This window comes from Gouania willdenowi, chromosome 17 (genome assembly GCF_900634775.1).
Source record: "Gouania willdenowi chromosome 17, fGouWil2.1, whole genome shotgun sequence".
Lineage (NCBI taxonomy): Eukaryota > Metazoa > Chordata > Actinopteri > Blenniiformes > Gobiesocidae > Gouania > Gouania willdenowi.
This window is the reverse complement of record NC_041060.1, coordinates 8152182-8171505: the sequence shown is the minus strand read 5'-3', so window position 1 is coordinate 8171505 and position 19324 is coordinate 8152182. Positions and strand designations below refer to the sequence as shown.

Here is a 19324-nt window from a genome sequence, read left to right as displayed (position 1 = left end):
TTTTGTTTTTGTTTGTTTTTTAAATCTCGCACAAAAAGCATTTACACATTAGTTTGCACTGTCTCCCACATGTAAACAATATCAACATATCCATGCAATTCATGACAGATAGTCTCTGCAGGATCTTCACTTCAAACTTCCTTCATTTTGTGACAATTTTGATGTAATTTAGAGAAATTTGGTGATACATTGCACCATTGTAGAAAACATTACAGCTCTGTTCTTTTCAATATGAATGCAGTCATGTGATAAGTAAGTACAGGGACATTGGTAGCCCCCGCAAGAAATTGTGTATGTGTATGGGGCTGATATATGTGCAATAGAATTATTTGGTGATTTACACAATGAGTCATTTTAACTTTTTCCTACAGGCCAAATTTGATGCTTTAAAGGGCCGGATTTGGCCCGTGGGCCTTGCGTTTTACACATGTTCCAAACTCCCAAAGACTATCATCACTCTCATTGAAAAGACAATCTTTATGTATTGGGGAACAATCTACCTATATACAAAATAGTGACTAAAATTTTCTAAAAGAAAGAGGATGATATATATTATTATTATTATTATTATTATTATTATTATTATTATTATTATTATTATGTGTCACACACCTATTAAACCAGCAGGGAGAGACAGAGGGCTCCTTGTGTCCCTTCTGTGCTCTTCTCAAATCGTGCGTGTGTAATTCTATATAATTATGTTTTTTAAATCTATCTTCTGATGTACTTCATTCTCATTGTTTTCTGTTCATTGTGTTTTCATAGTCCATATTATTGGGCACAATGCAAATCAGGGAGAATTTAACAGAAAGTTCAGTTTATCCCCAATATTAATGTCAGAAACTTAAAAAAAAAAAAAAAAACCATAGAAAGCTGGATTGAACTCTGCCTTACAACACTTTTTGAATAAACAAGACCTAATACTCTATTAATATATATAGTAAACTATCTACAACAACAAACAACTGGCATTAAAGGTAAAGAAGAGAAGAGACAGGGAGGAATAGATGGATGTGAGTATCAGGGATGATGTGAGGGTAAAGGGAAGATTTTTGAGTGAGAAATAGGAGTTACCTTTATGCATTTATATAAATTAATAACAAAGCTGGGTTAGAGGTGGGAAAACATGAACATTTGGAGGTTTTTATTTCGGAGTGTTCAGGATGGGTGGCATTAGAAATGGTATTTAGACATGTTATACTAAATATACAGTAGGTGTTGTACATTGTGTCTTTAAAATCTAAGTGTATATTATATTGATTGGTGTGTAAATTGGTTATAGTTTTAATGTGTATTCAATAAAAAAAGATTCAATTATTTTGATAACTTTGTTTATAATAATTCTATTAAACGTTGGAGAATATTTTGTCAAGATATTGCAATATTAAAAGTCCTCTTTTTCTTTTTTTAGATATTCCTAGGGAGTTGAAAATGTTGCGGAATAAGCACATATAGGCTAAGTACAGTATATCCTTCCTTAAAATCAAATAAAAGCGCAGTTGTTTTCAGAAATGCATTTTTTGGAAGGTTCTTTTTTCTGTTCCAAAATTATTATCACGAGCGTATATATCTTGTATATTTGAGTTATCTTGTTATTTTCTTTCACCTTTTGTTTGGATAAACATGGTGACTGCTTTTAGTTGTTATGCTGCAAAGAACTGGAACAAACATTTTTTCGACTGTTTATGACTGAGGGGGAGATTTTTAATCATATTATTGTTGATTTAAAGTTTTTTTTTTCTCTCGCACTTTTTAATCATGAAAAAAGGACATTGAATTGCCTTGTGCACACAGTTTAGCATGGAGCTGTGCCTGCAGAGAAGAAGTAAAAAGAGGAAGAGCACAGAAATGTCTATGATGTCGAGCACATGTGTCAAACTCAAGGCCTGGGGGCCAGATTCGGCCCTTTAGAACATCCAAAGTGGCCCACAAGAGAAAGTAAAAAATGACAGAGAAAACATAAATCATAATTGTGTAAATTACCAACTAATTCAGTTGTAGAAATCCAAATACACGACTTCAATTAAACTCCACAAAGAACAACATTTTTTTTTCAAAAATCCTGCAATTTTAAGCTTTTAGTTAACTGGATTTTATTTTTTTGTTAATCCTTTTATGATGCTGCTCTTATGATGAATATATGTTTTATTATTCTATTATGATGTTGCACTTGTATTTTCACCACAGCTCTGTACAGCACTTTGTGATTTTATCTGCAAAAAGCGTTTTATACATAAATTACTTATACTTACTGAAGATACACACGAACAATTCAACTTTATTTGTATAGCGCAAAATACAACAAAGTCATCTCAATGCGCTTATCAAAATATAAAATTCATGATAAGAAAGAAAAAAGGCAACAAAAAGCATTCAGCGACAGTGGGAAGAAAAAACTTGGATAAATGTTTTTTCACAGGTTTAATCAACCATGAATTGCACTAAAGCTTTTATAAAAAGTTTAATAAACTCTGCTGCTGGTTCCTGGTCCTGCTCCTCTCTCCTCCACCCTGCGCGCTCACGCCTGACAGGGAGGCAGCGGGAGCGCGCCCGGCTCAGTGGTTGGACCGTGGAGCAGCAGCAGCAGCAGCAGCAGCAGCTCAGAGTCATTCCTCTCACTTTCTGTCCGGTGTCTCAGTTTAACAGCTGTTTCTGGTTCTTCGTTTCACTGCTACAGGGGAAAAGGCTTCTCTGCATCACTCGGACGCGTGTTTAGAGGAAGTTTAAAGCCAACTTTAGGCTCTGCCGAGACAGCGGAACAATGACGGACAGCCAGCCGGGCTACTGCCGGACCGCCACCGGCTGCTTTCCTCTCAGCTAACGGCTAGTAGTAACTAGTAGCTCGGAACAAGCAACACTACTGACCCATGACGGACCATACAGACACTTTAAACTCCTACCAGAACTGTACAAACACGTAATACCGTGTTTCCAGGATCACACACACTTCTGAGGGATTTCCTTTTTTTCTCTGAACAAGTTTTTTTGTTGTTGTTTTTTGTGTGGATATGGAGACGGACTCGTTGGCAGGCGACGTGGAGTCTGTACACGGCAGGCTGAGCCTCCTGGACCCGCTGGTGGACCGGATCCTGGTGGACACAGTGTCCCAGCAGCAGGGCTGGCTCCGAGTTCACGGTAAGATAAACAATGAGGGAGACAGACAGGTGTGTCCATGGCGGTGTGCCAGTGTTCATGGTCGGGGTCAGCAGGTACAGGTAGAAGAAGAAGAAGCCAAAGCCGAGGTCCCAGTGGTCACCTCCCCCTGATGGAAGGGATCCTCTCTGCTGCTTTGGGGTCTATACTAGAGGTCAGAGGTCAGCCATAGAGCCCTGATCCCCTCCAGTAAGACTAAATAATTTTTGGGCTGTCTTTTTTTAGGGTTTCTACCTGAAGTTACTCTTGTTCACGTGTGTCAAATAGTGTTGTATCGTTCGTGAACGATTCGTTCAAAATGAACTAATCTTTTATATGACTCGGGAGTAACGAGTCTTCTCAGGGAGCGATTCGTTCATTTTCATGCAGTACCTTCTCTCGCCACATGGCAGCAGCTGCATGAGCTCAGTCAGCAGCAGACAGGAAACAGAAATGATTCGTTCACCACTCACTCAGCTGGATCCATTCTCAGGTCCCAGTTCTTTACTCACGTGACAGACAGGCTGTCTGTGAGCAGCAAGCACTGCAGTTCGTTCGGTTCGTTCACGATTCGTTCATACGGATCATGACGGATTGCTCTTTCGTTCATTCGTCACGTGACAGCTGTGGCTCAGACAGCTACGGGGCTGGGGGGCTGTTGACTGAGAGCTGAACAAGGAAATGATTGATGTCTGATATCTACAGTTTATTTGTCATGTGACACCCGATATAGATTATTTATTCACGAAATCATAATTATAGTGGTCTTCAGTCCTTGTTGTGTTATTGTATAGCCTATATAATGAATGTGTTTGTAAATAAATACTTTCGAAAATTATATCAACGTGTTAACTTTGTGTTATTTGCCACACAATAGTAAAATACCACAATACGTTATTCATTCATGAAATCATAACTAATCAGCGGTCTCCGGTTCTTTTAACCTTTTTTATTTGAATAATATAATTTTAATTACGTTAAACATCTAGGCTGCACTTAATAGCTCCGGTTACCCACTCTGCTTTTGCTCATGTTCAAAACTTTCTGCACACGTCTGTGTTCTGTGACATGTCCGGAGAAAAAGTCACAATTTCATGAGATTTTTTTATTTTTTATATAAGTCTACCTGCGCTATATTAATCTGTGTATTGCTCTGCTCGTCTGCTGCTGCAGTATCGCTGTCAGTCTGATAGCCTACATAACGGGTTTGCATCGGATGAGAAAAGGAGGTGGAAACGCACCACAAATTCTCACTAAATGTTAACTTTAGAGCCTCTGATCAGCAGCTCACATAGCCCAAATTTGCATACTGGTTTAAGAGCACTTGAGAGCATAATTAGTCGTACACACTTTCACACAGCGCAACAGGGGGTTCACTCGGTTATAGTCACGGCACATGCCGGTGTCGCATCCACTCCCACTGTGCGAAACTAATTCACGTCACAAGTTGGCGTAATTATTTATACATTTTTCTACTACCTGAGCTAAATGGGGTTTGGCATGAAATTGTGTGCAAAGTGGCAATTGTTTGACTCTAATGATATAGCTTTTTTCACCTCGTCACATTTTAATGTCGCACAGAGTGAACTACTAGGAGTGACGTGATTCTGGGCCACAAATTGAGCGCTACTGTCATTCAAGGCTCCATGATGGGCAGTTACCCATCCCCCCACCCATCACCTACATTTACATTAAGTGCCAGGTAAAATCAGAACACAAACAACAGGGGTCTGAGCAGGTCAGAAAAATGAGTGGAAGGAAAAGGAGTGACATTTGGAACCATTTCAGTGAGGTTTCAGCCACTAAATCCAAATGCAATATTTGCAAAAGGATTTTATCAACCCAAGGAGGAAGCACTTCAAATTTGAGAAGACACCTTAAAACGGCACATCCAACTGTGCAGTTAGCACAAGTGAGGGGGGAGAGTGACGATGGAGCCACTGCAGCAGCTGCAAATATCTCCACCAGTAGCACTTTATCTGGACCTCAAATCACTGCTGCTGCAACACTGGCTACAGCTTCTGCAATATCCAGTACACCAGCAGCACCCACCACCACCACCCAAACAGCAGTTAGACCACGGAGGCCACAACAAACACATATGGGCACTTACATTACAAGGCCAATGGATCCACTCAGGCAGAGCAAACTGGATGAAGCACTGGTTAAAATGATAGCTTCTGACTATCAACCATTCTCCATCGTTGAGGACAAAGGCTTCAAAGAATTCACAAAGACCCTGGACCCTTCATACACTCTGCCAAGCAGGAAAACACTTTCTCAAACTCTACTGCCAAAGATGTATGGAAAGATAAGAGCTGAGTTGTTGGAGAAAATCAAGAATGCTCCTGCTGTATGCCTCACAACTGACTGCTGGACATCTGTAACAACCACAAGCTACATGTCTGTGACCTGCCACTATGTACAGGATTTTGCAATGACATCCCATCTCCTGGACTGTTTTGTCTTGACAGACAGACACACTTCTGCTCACCTGGCAAGTGAGTTGAAGAGAGTTGCAGATGAATGGGGTGTCAGTGACAAAGTTGTAGCTTGTGTCACAGACAATGCCAGCAACATTGTGGCAGCCCTGAGAGACCACCTGCACTGGGACCACATACCATGCTTTGCTCATGTTTTAAATCTTGTTGTGAGAGCTGCACTTAGAGAGGTTCAGGGTACAGTTCATAAAATAAAAGCTGTGGTGGAATACTTCCACAGAAGCACAGTTGCTTCAGACAAGCTGAAGGCCACACAGCAACAGATGGGCCAGGAGCAGCTGCGCTTGAAGCAGGATGTGGTTACAAGGTGGAATTCCACATTTTATATGGTGAAAAGGTTCATTGATGTCAAGGATCCAGTCATCTCCACCCTGGCACTTATCAATGCACCCCTATCCACACTGTCCACAGAGGAATGGGAAATTGCTCAGGAAACAGCGGACATCCTCAAACCTTTTGAGGAGGTCACCGTTGAAGTGAGCGCTGAGAGGTATGTAGTTAAAGTAATTCATTTATATTAAACTAACTCACTTTTAATAAGCACAAACTTCATATTTAAAAATATATATATAGTTAGTGATGGATTTTAACTGTATCCTTACTGTTAACAAAGACACATGACATTGATCTGTGATAGTACACTGTTATAACTGCTTTTGAGAACAAAATATGAATAATTGAACTCTGTCTGTAGGTTTGTGACTGCCTCCAAAGTGATTCTGATGGCAAGAGGTCTTCAGAGGATTGTTGCTCGCCATCAAAGAAGCCCGTCAGTCCATGAACCTATTAAAAAACTGGTGGACAGCCTGATGTCTGAAATGCAGAAGAGGTTCAGCAAGGTGGAGCACATTGAGAAGCTTGCTGATGCAACTTGTTTGGACCCAAGGTTCAAAAAGCAAGCTTTTGTTAACAGCAAGGCTGCAGAGGACACTGTGAAGAGAATCACAGCTGCTGCAGCACACAACCACCCCAGTCACAGTGAGGAGGAGGAGTCTCAAAATCCCTCTGTGGCTGCCAGCACAGGGGCCATGTTTTGGGAAGACTTCGATGAGAGGGTTGCAAGCACCAGGGCTTCCACTTCCTCAGATTCTGCCACATCGAGCACCTCAACTGCTGCCATGATGGAGATGCGGGCCTACTTGGCAGAGCCACTCCTATCCCGCTCATCAGATCCTCTGGCATGGTGGAGGATGTGCTCGCCCGTATTCAAAACTCTGTGTGAGGTGATGAAAACTAGACTGTGCATTGTGGCCACATCTGTGCCCTCTGAGAGAGTTTTCTCAAAGACTGGGCAGATAATCACAGACAGACGGAACAGGCTCAGCCCCTCCAAGGTCCGCCAGCTTGTGTTTCTAAATGCCAACTTGCCTTAAAGCTGGCCTTTAATATACATGTGTCACTTTTAATTGTGCAATATTGTTGGTTTGGTTTGGTTTTTATTTAATTTTATTCTTATTTAACTTTTTCTATTTAACTTTATTTATGTCTCTTAGATGTGTATAGTGTTGTGTATGTAATATACATGTGTCACTTTTAATTGTGCAATATTGTTGGTTTGGTTTGGTTTTTATTTAATTTTATTCTTATTTAACTTTTTCTATTTAACTTTATGTCTCTTACTCTTAGATGTGTATGTTGTGTATATAATACACATGTGTCACTTTTAATTGTGCAATATTGTTGGTTTGGTTTTTATTTAATTTTATTCTTTAACTTTTTCTATTTAACTTTATTTTTGTCTCTTAGATGTGTGTAGTGTTGTGTATATAATGTAAAGTGTGTTTTATATATAAGTCTCTTTAAAAATAAATATTTTCGAAAATTATATCAGCATATTTATTGTGTTATACTCTGCCACAAAATAATCAAACATAACAATGATAACAACAAACACAATAAAAATAACAATAATAGTAATAATAATAATGTCACTTTTTGGACACAATAAATGCACCATGTAAACATAGGCAACTCATCAACTATTATTTTTTGTTTTAATTGTATCATTAATTGTCAAAATTAGTTTTACATTCGCTGTCCTCTCCCCAGCTGTCATGTGATCGACTGCTCAGCCGAAAGGGTCTCTGTCTGCTCAGGCTGTGGAGCAGAGCAGTACTTGTTCTCGTTCATCCAACTCGTTCATTTGTCACGAGTCTGACTCGCGGGCTGACCGGGTCTTTCTCGTTCATCGTTCACAGCTCAGTACTTCGTTCTCGTTCGTCCAACTGGTTCCTTTGTCACATGACTCGCGGGCTGACCGGGTCTTTCTCGTTCATCGTTCATCGGTTCACAGCTCTGGCTCAGGCTGAGCTCTGCGCCAGCAGCATTACTTCTCTCTGATTGGTCTGTTTTCACTGTCACGTGACAGTTACCCAGACTGCCGTGCTGTTAAACAATGATAACAGAGAGGATACAGGACACAAGTTACATTATTGTGGTGTGTGTTAGCTTTCCTGGGTTTTCAAATGGCTTGAATAGCTTATGGCATTTTGTGTGTTATACTTTGTCACCTGAAGCAAACCATCTTGTCTACAGTATTTATAGTTGGAGAAAACACGTCGGCGGTATGAGTTCTGCATTGTGCAGGCTTCAGCGCCATCTGCTGTACAAATGAACGAAATGATTCGTTCGGGACTCGTTCAATTTAATGTTCGAGAGTTAAAGAATCGAATCAGAGGAAAGAACCGGTTTTCCCATCACTAGTGTCAAACTCAAGGCCCGGGGGCCAAATCCGGCCCTTTGGAACATCCAATTCAGCCCATGGGAGAAAATAAAAAATGACAAAAAACATGAGTCATTGGGTAAATTAGCAACTAATTCATTTGTAGATAGACCTGGGCAATATATATTGAGTCAAGATATATTGAGATTTCTGTTTTGGCAATATAGTAAATTACAGTATTGCCTGTATTGCCTGTATTTTTTGTATTTATAGATAATTTTTTTATTAAAATATGCATTTTATGAGTCGCTGTTTTCGCTAATTCTCAGAACAGCATGAAAAGCACAGTTGGATAGATTTCTGAGTGCGTCCTAACACAGTTAGAGTTGGTCCACATTGCCCAACTCTAAGTGTTAAAAAATTATTTTATTTTTTTTCCCCAAAATCCTACAATTTCCCCAAATTACAGTAGATAATAATCAAAGAAATGTAAAGCTCCTACCCACAATAATTCATCAATGTTTTTTAATTGTGATATGGACCTGAAACAAAGATGATTATTTTTTTATCAATTATTAAATCAAACATCATGTACTCCAAAATATAAAGGAAAAAAGGTTAAAAATGGTGCTCAAAAGTTTGTTTTTATTGCATCCATTAATTTATCAGTGTCTACTGATATTTATTTATGTATCAATTTTTCTCTGAAGAGGGTGATTTTACACAGCTGACACTGGGACCACACAAAAAGAGTTGATGGCGACAGCTCTTTTTAAAGCATTTTAACGTGAATAATGTGCTGTTCAGTATGTTGTTTAAATTTGACACCTTGGCTGAATGAATGGCTGACACCGTGACTCAGTTTTTCTTCAGTCACTTCCACATGGGAGGCTTTACAGCTGTTGCTGCTCAAGTTCCCCATTCAGGGCTTTTTGTTCCTTTTATTATCTAAAATAAAACTTTATGGGCATCAGATGAGCAGACTTCTGTTCTCTATTGAATGCAGTGATTTGGCAGTGATTCATTAAAGTTAGGAGTGATACATACAGTACATAGGACTACGGCTTCATAGATAGATATACTGTCTTGATCACTGTGAGATCCTGAATTTATCCATGTCACTAAGATATTTTTGAATTCATTTATTTAATGATATGCTTAATATACATTTTTATGCCATTTTTGTTTTAATTTCATTAGGAAGTGCAGTTTTATTTTTTATTTTTACTTTCCAAAAAAAATTACAGAATGAATTTGCTATATATCTAAAGTTGTAATAATTTAGTTTTTTTAGTGTAATGGTTTTGAGTACCATATCTACTGTAAATACATGATTTTTATTGTAATAATAATTCATTCACCATTGGAGTTGTAATTAAACTTCAACACGGTGATGACCATGCACAATGTTGAACCATGTAAATCAGGGGTGTCAAACTCATTTTAGTTCAGGGGCCAAATATGAAGTAATTTGATCTTAAGCGGGCCACAGATTTTAGGCAGGAAAACGAGTAATTTCAACATTAATTTCCCCAAGTTTGCACTTTGACGTATAAATGATACACACAGTATGCAAGGCGCCGACAATATCTAAATAATATGTGACGGATGTCAGTCTCTGTAGGGTTTTCTCTTTTAAATTTCATTGATTTCGTGACGATTTTTTATTCAGTTTTTGGAAAATATGAGAAATACTTTCAGGAAAATTGATTTAAATGTATGCAGTCATGTGATAAAAGCATGGGGAAAATGATGCTCCAAATATTGTGGAGTTTCATTGAATTCGTGTATTTTGAAGGGCTGAGATATCTATAACTGAATTATTTAGTAATTTACACAATAATTTCTCCTTTCTCCTGCTGGGCCAAAATGAATGGTTTAAACGGCCAGATTTTGTCCCCCGCGTCTTGAGTTTGACACGTGATGTTAAAAAAAAAAAATTTCTTCTGAAAACTGTTGTACGTGTTTTTCAAGCCTGTGTGCACACTTCCTAAACGCTGTACACGTTTATGTGGAAGCTGGACTATGCAGTCAGGATGTTTGCTCTGTCGTCCTCTCGTACGCCCGGTCCTGGCAGGGCGTGATGTCAGCACCATGTTTGTGTTGGTGATCTCATTTGGCAGGACTGGTTCTGACATCAGCTCTCTCACTCACCACCAATAGTTTTAACAATGGCTCTAACCTCGGCTGGCCTTCTGGTATGTACGGTATATACACAGCTGATGAGTCGTTTGGGCTTCTTTACGCCAATGTTTCCTAATAGTCATTGGAGGGTGATGATGTCACTTTGTTTCCAGAAAGTTGAGCTCATCATTTTTAACTTTCCTCTTTTAAAAAAAAAAGTGTTTGTAATGAATGATTTTGGAATGTACTGTATTTTAAAACATATAAAATAATAATATAGATGGACTGGCGCCCTGTCACAGGTGTATCAAAGGGGCATTAGGTGGGGATACACTAGGATACATTAGGATGAAACACTCCACTCTGTGGATGACTTTACTGGTGATTAAACTTCTCAAAATACTACCAAACATGCTAAACAGGGTTGAAAAAGTCATTTTATATGCTTCAGATGGTTTACAAAATTGGAATGGTTATGTTCAAGTGATGCAAAATTACATTGCAAGAGCAACCTTAGACCCTGCTAGACCCTCACACACCCATTTATTGGGGGAAAAAAACCATTAAAATGCGTGATATGGCCCCCAAAAAATTATTTAACCTTTAATTCCAGCCAACCGGTGAATCAGCGGGGGGCAGTGGCTTAGTCTGTCGGGACATGGGTTGGGAACCGGAGGGTCGCTGGTTCAAGTCTCAGTATGGACCAAAAGAACCGAAGTTGTTCTGGTAGCTGCACTGCCGAGGTGCCCTTGAACCCCAACACTGCTTCCTTTATTGTAAAGCGACTTTGAGTACCCAGAAAAGCGCTATATAAAATTGATGTATAATAATAATAATAATCACCCGCGCAGCTGTGTGATTGGAGATGTTTGTTATAACGTTTCATAGGGTAAACTGAACACCAGTTCAACTAATACATCAACATCTAAACCTGTCTTTGTACCAGAGCCCTTTCAGATTTGTTTGCCATTTTTTCCAGAATTGACACCATTTCTCCTCGAAATTAATGGAATTACAAATGATTTTGGTATACACATTTTTATTTCCTTTATGTGCATTGAAAAAACACAAAAAAGCAGAAGAATTTTACCTCAAATTAAAAAAAAAAATGGGCCGGACAAAATTGCTGGCACCCTTTTGGAATGGAAAAAATTAAACTTGTTGGATTTGTCCATTTCAGAACGTAAATTCAGTTTTTTCCGTCCGTTTTTTGCGATCATGGAAAATCGGAGGCCCTAGATCAGGATAAAATCATCCTTTATTCATGTCTTATAAGATTTTTGGATAGGTCTAATAAGATACTTCCTTAATTCCTTAACATAAATATTGTGAGCAAAACTAGGACTAGATTAGCTTCAGGCAAATAAGCAGAGAAAGGAACAGTACGCCTTTGACACTTCACTATCACGAGGCCGACGCGTGTTTCTGTTGACAGGGTCATGTTTAGAAACTGTCGTTAGTTTAAGTGTCTGACGAAAAAACCTTATGAGCCACAAGTAAGCTGTGTGAACTCCAAAGAGAGGCCCTTTGTGTTGCAATCAGGCTTTTCATTAGATATAAGGAGCTGCTTTCTGCCTGCCAGTACAGGACATTGTGCTGGAAGTTGAAACAATGTATTTATTGTTGAGTTTGACTTTCTAAAAAAGTAGTGACTCATTATTGAGTTTTTTACTGATCTTTTTTGAATCAGTCAAATATTCTGCTGTACAGCCTCTTGGCTGTGTTTTTCTTGACTCATAACTGTTCCATGTTAGTCTTGTTTTTGGAAGACTGTTGCAATTTTTGGCTTATGTTGACAGTAATAAAACGCCACATTTAAAGTATTCAAAAAATCTGAGTTTAATCCGTTTACCTTTTTTGGAATTTTTCTTTTTTTTTTTTTTTTCATTGTAAGAACTTATTCATTTTGTCAAGGCTTTAAACCAGACATAGGCAACTGACGGCCTGGGGGCCACATGTGGCCCTCAGTCAATTTTTTTGCGGCCCCCAAAGCAAATTCCCAGGCTTCCTGGAAGGAATATGAAGACCAACATAATACACAAAATAATTAACTCCCAAAACACACAACAAACACTTAAACAAACAAAATGTCTATGTGACAAAATGTTACAGAATAGCTCCAAAGACACACAAACAACAATACAGAAAGTGAGCCCAAAAAATGCACAAATCGCAGTAAATGACAGAAAAATACACAACATCAAAACAAAAACACACAATGACTAAAAAATTAGAAAACATCCAAACCTTTTCCCCCTGTGTTAATGCTCTGATTGGCCATTATTCTAAACGCTGACATAAATGTTGATCATGTGGCTCTTGGATCAGATACAATCAGATTTTTGTGGCCCCCGCTGTGATAGAGTGGCCCATCCCTGCTTTAAACCTTTGAAATAGTTTATCTTATCACCATTGGAGCTCCCATTAGGTTACTGCTTAAAGTGAGGCTGTTGCTTTATTCCATCTCTGTGTTAGCTCACTGAAATAATATCGATAAAGTACATTATCCAGAGAAATGCTGTTGCGTGTAAGCCTATTAAAGCTAACTGGGAGGCTGCAGGCAGATGCTTTAACACCAGCTAATCCTGTTTCCCCCTCACTCACCCCAGCTCGTGCCTCGACCATCGTCCAGAGATTAAGTTGGATCACGCATGAGAACATCTGTTTGATCATTTCGTCCAGGGACAGACACATTGTGTCCAGTGGTTAAAGTGGCTCTCAATACTGGAAACACTGGGAACTGTTATTTATCTTCTGAGTGTCTTGTTTACCTCTTTGGAGGTTTGGATTCTTTGGTTTCATTGGTCAGATTATTCCATCAACTGATTCCTTTTCACAAAAACACAACGTTTTATCAGTTTTGTCCTGAATCGTGTTTTTTTTTTTTTCTTTTTAAATAGCTGTTCCTTTTAAGACATATTTGCTTTCTCCTTTTTCAATTTTTTTCTGAATATGAATTGGTGAAATTTTTTAATGAGCTTTAAAGATAATTTTCAAAATACTGTAATCTACCAATTTATTAAATTCAACAATTTTGACTGAATGAATAATGGGTTTGTTGGATCTCTAGAGTTTTCTACTGATTATTTTTAGTATGTGTTTTATTTCAACACAGTAAGTCAGATATGGAACAATCATAGTGTTGTATAAAATGTACAATATTGTCTCCCTGCAGTTATTTTCAGCTTTTATATTGGATCAGGGATTGTGGGAGTTTGCTGTCCACAAACCAATTCACACCTGAACTTCTCGCTGGATAGACACGCCCATCCATTGGGGTGTTTTTTTCATATGACAGCAGAGAAGGTGATAGTCTCTCTCATCAAATGTCATTCTTTTGGTTATTCTTGTATCTGCTGTTCTGTCATTGTTGTCCTTAGATTTATCAGTTGCCTTTATCATTTTACACAAGATGCAACAGGTTTTTCTTCTCTTTAGTACTAAGGGAATTCTTCAACTTCCATAATGCATTTTGAAAATGACACAATACACAATTTAATAGGTACACAATGTAAAGGCTACTGCTTGTCTAGACTATTTAAATAAAAAAAAAAGTTGTTATGCAAAGTTTATGCACAGATAGGAATATTTTTTTTTAAAGAATGCCATAATAATGACATGATTTTGTTTTGATTTTAGACTGGTATGAATTGTCGGAATCTGTTTTTGTGTTCTAGTTGCAGAGTGGCACTTTTTGCACTTTAAACAGGAGAAATTGGTCTTATTTATGTAATTGCTTTAAAAAAAAATTACATTCCTATTGAGTTAAAAAAAATCATACCCAGATTATATGTATGTATGGCCAGAGTTGGTCAAATGAAAGCATGGTTATTCTTCAAACTGATTAGTTTTTGTTGACTTTTTTCCCTTTTCAAAAATATCGTCTCATTTCGTTATCTTGAGGCCAGTATCATACATTGTCTTGTCTAGTGATCTTTGTACCTTGCCCCACCGCAAATGTTACGGTTCTTTGGAGATGTACAAAAGTTCCTGTTCTGTTTTATTTGCAGTGGTGTTGATGGACATATCCTAGCACCATACCTTGATATCTCTCTGATATATTGTGGGCTGGCCAAACATGATTTCATGCACAATCAAAGCATTATTTATTTTAAATTCACTGAAAATATTACAGGCTCTTTTGGTTGATCCCTTGAATTAGTGGTTCTAAGTACGTCAATGTCAATATATGTAAAAAATACCAAAATACAAGTGTTCTGTAAGTGGATCGGTGGGGGAATGTTCCTGGTATTTTCTGGCTGTGAATGAGCTTCATGGTGGGTGAGCGGGTTCAGGTCTGTGTTGTGGACTTTGAGACAATGGAGACTGATCAGAAGAGGAAATGGAAAGTTCCTTCCAGTGCTGGCTGCTATCAGGATGGGCTGCTCTGAGACAGGATTTCCTTTCTGAAACAAAACAAATCCAATTCCTCTGTCTCAAAATAAGCTTGGGCCTATTTCAAGACAACAAGTAGGAGGAAAACACCATAAAGTCAACAAGGAGCCTTCGTGAGTTTTTTCTGATTGAACTGACAAGACATGACAATAGGTTTACATGTGTCTTAAGTTAAGAAATCTATCAACACATCATCATGAGTCTAGAGTTTCTCTTTAGATGATATTAATATAAACTGACTCAAAACAGGAAGTCATTCAATGGCAGGAAGTCTTTTACTGAAACTTGTTGTTTATCCATACCGTTAATCATTGTTTCACCACAGTAATTTTTCTGTTAATGGATTTCTCTGTTAGGCTATGTAATTCTTTCAATGCAGAAAGAAAATTCAAAGATTTTTATTTCTATGTTCATGCATGTGATACAGTTACATTTGAGAAGCCATTGTGACAATGTGGCACATGCTGTAGTTTAACCGCTAAAGGTTCTGCTACTAATATTAAATATTTTGTCTGAGAAATGCTTTTTCATTTATGTCCTCCCTACCTAATTAAGGAAAAACCAATGCTTTCATTTGTGTGACACTTAAAGTGTCAGGATGCTGCACTACAGTTACCAAGAAGTAATCAGATTACTGGCAGCAGCCTTGAAAGCGCTAGTCACATAGCAGAAGTGAATCACTGTGTGACCGAAGGCCGCAGATTAAACTGTAATTTGTGAATCTAAATCGGATTAGACTGTTTGGCGCCTCAACTAATACTAGCGAGCTAGACGTTTGTATACACTTTAGCACAGCTCACTCTTCTTTTTTTGTCTAAAAATCCCTTTGAATATCAGTACTCGCTTGTCATGTTTTACCTTGTCCTTTTCAATAAAAAAAGTGTGCCCCTACATTCTGTCACGTGAGATGATCTTTCCCTCAGTCAGGGTTCTAAACATTATCCACTCTGATTCTGCCTCTTTACATATTTGTACAAACTTCATGAACACATTTTTCAGATGCCTCTGAAGAAACTGAAAGTACTGTATTTGGCGTCCTCACTGTTCTGTGTTAAGCACCGTGTCGACACAGAAGCGTTGCTACAGCAAATCTTCAAGTGTCCACCAACAGTCCTTAAGATGAGAATTGTCAGAAATATAATCCATACATCATTTCCCAGCTTTGACTCCTGGTCTGGTGTTCGTCAGCTGGTTCATTGTGCTTATTTATGGCTGCTGTTATTTTTAGCTTGTAGCTGGAGCTCATGGGTCATCTGCTATGGTTTCCGGCAGGATAACAGTGCGAAGTGGACAAAGTGTCACCTGACTGGCTAATGTTAAAGGTGGTATTAGTTTTAACCATTACTTTTGATTTGGACAGTTTTAGTTTTCTAATGAAAGTCTTATTTACTTTTTTAGCCCAAATCTAGTATTTCTAATTCAAGTTTTATTCTTTATTCAGTTGGCTAAATTAACAATGACATTAGTCCACTAAATCGAGAACTAACAAGACAATTTTAGTCAATGACTTCTATTGACATTTTTAAAATATTATCCTCCTGGCTACAGAGGAGATCCACACTTAATTTGTTTATTGAACATAAAGTCTCATTGCTTCATACTAACGTCATACTAAATTAGGAACAGGTTGACATGGTTGTGAGGGGGTTCTGCCAAAGAGTTGCCTCGCTGCTCTTCAGGGTGGGGAATAAACTATACTCAATTCCAAAGATTTCTGAGGCACTCAGAGGCAATTTTAAAAACGCTTTATTAAGGTTTGGGCTGTAGAAACATTAGAAAGTAGTCCTACGCGTTTCAGCCAACATGGCCCTAGTAGCTGCTTTAACACAGGCAGAAAAAAAGAAAAGAGAACATAAATTGTCAATAAAAACTGGCAACCCTCAGTACCCAATGGCTCAAGATTATAAAGATGCTAATCATGGCAACTGTAACACCATAAAGATCTAGGGTATTGAACAGGTAACCCTTTCAATACGGGGTGGAGACAAACTAGAAAAACTCCAACAAAGAGAGTCTTTGGATTTATACTTTAAAAGCTACTTAATACACTGGCTTAAATGGTGATCTTGATTTCTCTCCTTTTGTCAATTCGTCAACAAGCTTAATACTGAGAAGTTGGGGAGACTTAATTTAATAAGAAAATTGAGAATATTATAGACGAAAGCAATGAGCCTGTTTTCACAAACTTGTTTTTATTTCCTGTTTCTTTACCTGTGGTTTTCAGTCTGATTTGGGCTGTCCAGAATATTACTGAAAAGCCTGACACTTTCTACCACTTGCTGTTGCTCTGGTTTTAGTTTAAATTTTCTCCTTGCTTTGCTGCTTATATTGTTTCTCCTGATGGTCTGAGTCTCTACACCTGCCTGCACTGTACACCTGTACAGCTTATTACCTGCATGTGTGACAGCCAGCTGTAATCGGAGAGCTTCAGGTCAACAGATTAGACGCACACATGAAGGTTGACATTCTGGATTAATCAACAGGCTGTTGTGCTCCGCCCTTATTGTATGTGTGAGCTGGAGCTTCTCTCAAGGCTGCTGCTCCTTGGCTTTGGCTCCATGGGTTTTAACTCTGACCTACATGTAGCGTCATCCTGGATACCAGCCACTTCATTATCCAATATATACAGATATGTGGGTCATACAGGGCAGCTTGTTTTTTAGGCCTTGACAGGATGTAAGTTTGCTGTGTCATCTGCACTTTCAGAAATGATGTCTTCAGTTATTCTTTTCGTATTTCAAATGTTGGCTTTACCTCTCAATGTTCATTGGAATCACATTTCCAATATTGTATTTGGAGAAAATATAATATTGTCAGTTTGTTGAGTTCTAATAAAGGTAGAAGTCCTTTTAAGGATGATAAATATACAGCAGGGGTCCTGCAGGTATAGCATTCAGTCAGTATTTGCTCTATTGTTTGGCTGTTTAGCATTTTCTCCAGTGAAACAGTCAACAGGGTTTGTTTTGTGCCAGAGCTCTTCTCTCTGAGGAAGAGTTTTCTCAGTGGAATTTGTCTCGGTGTGATGTCGCTCCCGTTTCCTGTCTGAACGTAACGGCCTTGGGCTCCTGCTCAAAGAGGGGTGGGGGCATTCTACAACTTGGGCAGTCGCCTGGCAGATTTAACCAACAAACCTCAACTATGCACCGACAGTCTGACAGAATAAGTCATGCTCGTATAAATTAAAGTTATTTGGTGGTTGTGTGTAAAGGAGAGTGATCTTTTTTCTTCAGTGTTGCTATGTTTTGTTTTGTTTTGTTATATTTGCTTACTTAATTAAAAATATTTGTAAGAAAAAATTGTTTATATTTCATTATTTCAACAGTCTTGAAACTTTTTCCCATAACATATTAAGATGTTTTGTTTTGGTTTTGAATCAAGGTTTTCAAATCTTATCAAACAATTTTTGTTCTTCCCACATTGATTTTGCCAACATATCTTTGAGCGCCGGATATTGGCACCGGCAGACCCCCGCGACCCTGTTAAACGGGAATAAGCGGGTATGAAAATGGATGGATGGATCTTTTTGCTATCACAACTAAAATACTTGTCATTATTTTAATAAATATCTATTTTTTATTAGCGGTCAACCGATATGGGATTTTCAAAGGCCGATGCCGACCGATATTTTAGAACACCACACTTTTTCTAGTTTTTTACTGAAAAATATTCAGTTTATTGTGTCATTGCATGTTGAAATGAAAGCATAGAACAAATAAGCAATTTGAGTTGAAAAGGAAATTGTGGAATTTATGAACAATACTGTTGACCTGATGCCCATGAGGATCTGGTACCACAGTGTGTTCCAACACTGCTTTTATGCAAACAGAGGTGGTTGGAAGTAACCAAGAAAAGTGTGAACACCTGTAGGAATTAGTAGCAGCAGCTTTCAAGGCTGATTCTACCTTCATTGCTGCAGAACAGTTTTAAATTGTTAGCCTACTCCATGTTCCCTGAAAAAGGAATATTTGTATAATTTTGAAATGTACATTATTTTTAATTTTTTTTTTACCTCTGGCTGTTCAGTACTTAACTTTGTATAATTTCAAGCTATTCATTGAACTTGCACGACTTGAATTACTTTTGACCGATAGTGTATATTAGTACAATTGTAAGTCATCCTAGTTTAACATTGTAAGACACCCTAATAATCCATTTTAAATTCATGCGCACCAGTCCATCCACGTGTACCTGCCTAACTTTCACTAAACTTCTCTATTGTCAGTAGTTAGATGTAGTGGCAGGTGTGTCGTGAGAGAAGCTGCAGTAATCAGGTGACCTTCACTATGTAACATGTAAACACTTAGATCTGACTCAGAGCGTAACACTACAGTCAATACCACCCTATGGACGGGTGTCGTGACACAGACTGTAACCGGACTAAATGGTGGTCCGTTATACAACTTCCGGGTGAGGTCCGTCTAGCGCCCCCTCACACCCTAAGGTCAAAAGTTGAATAGGTTTCATTTCGAGGCCGTCCAGAAGTGAAATAAAATTAAAATAAACATTTTGA

At 38.3% G+C, this 19324-nt stretch overlaps 1 protein-coding gene and 1 long non-coding RNA gene across 4 annotated transcripts in view; one reads left to right on the top strand and one right to left on the bottom strand.

The window, feature by feature from the left end:
• Positions 1 to 2402: 2402 nt before the first annotated feature.
• rasal2 (RAS protein activator like 2) overlaps positions 2403 to 19324 on the top strand; it is a 106920-nt gene continuing 89998 nt past the window's right edge. For 2 of the 3 annotated variants that reach the window (XM_028473162.1, XM_028473163.1), the window contains exon 1: positions 2403 to 3135. In XM_028473162.1, the coding sequence (XP_028328963.1) occupies positions 3009 to 3135 (127 nt within the window). In that variant the 5' untranslated portion in view covers positions 2403 to 3008. The remainder of the gene's footprint in view (positions 3136 to 19324) is intronic. The other variant, XM_028473161.1, reaches the window with a different exon arrangement.
• LOC114479478 (uncharacterized) lies at positions 7626 to 8331 on the bottom strand. The gene is made up of 2 exons (XR_003675997.1): positions 8144 to 8331; positions 7626 to 8018 (listed from the first exon to the last, which is right to left on the bottom strand). It is a non-coding gene; the product is annotated as an uncharacterized LOC114479478 (long non-coding RNA).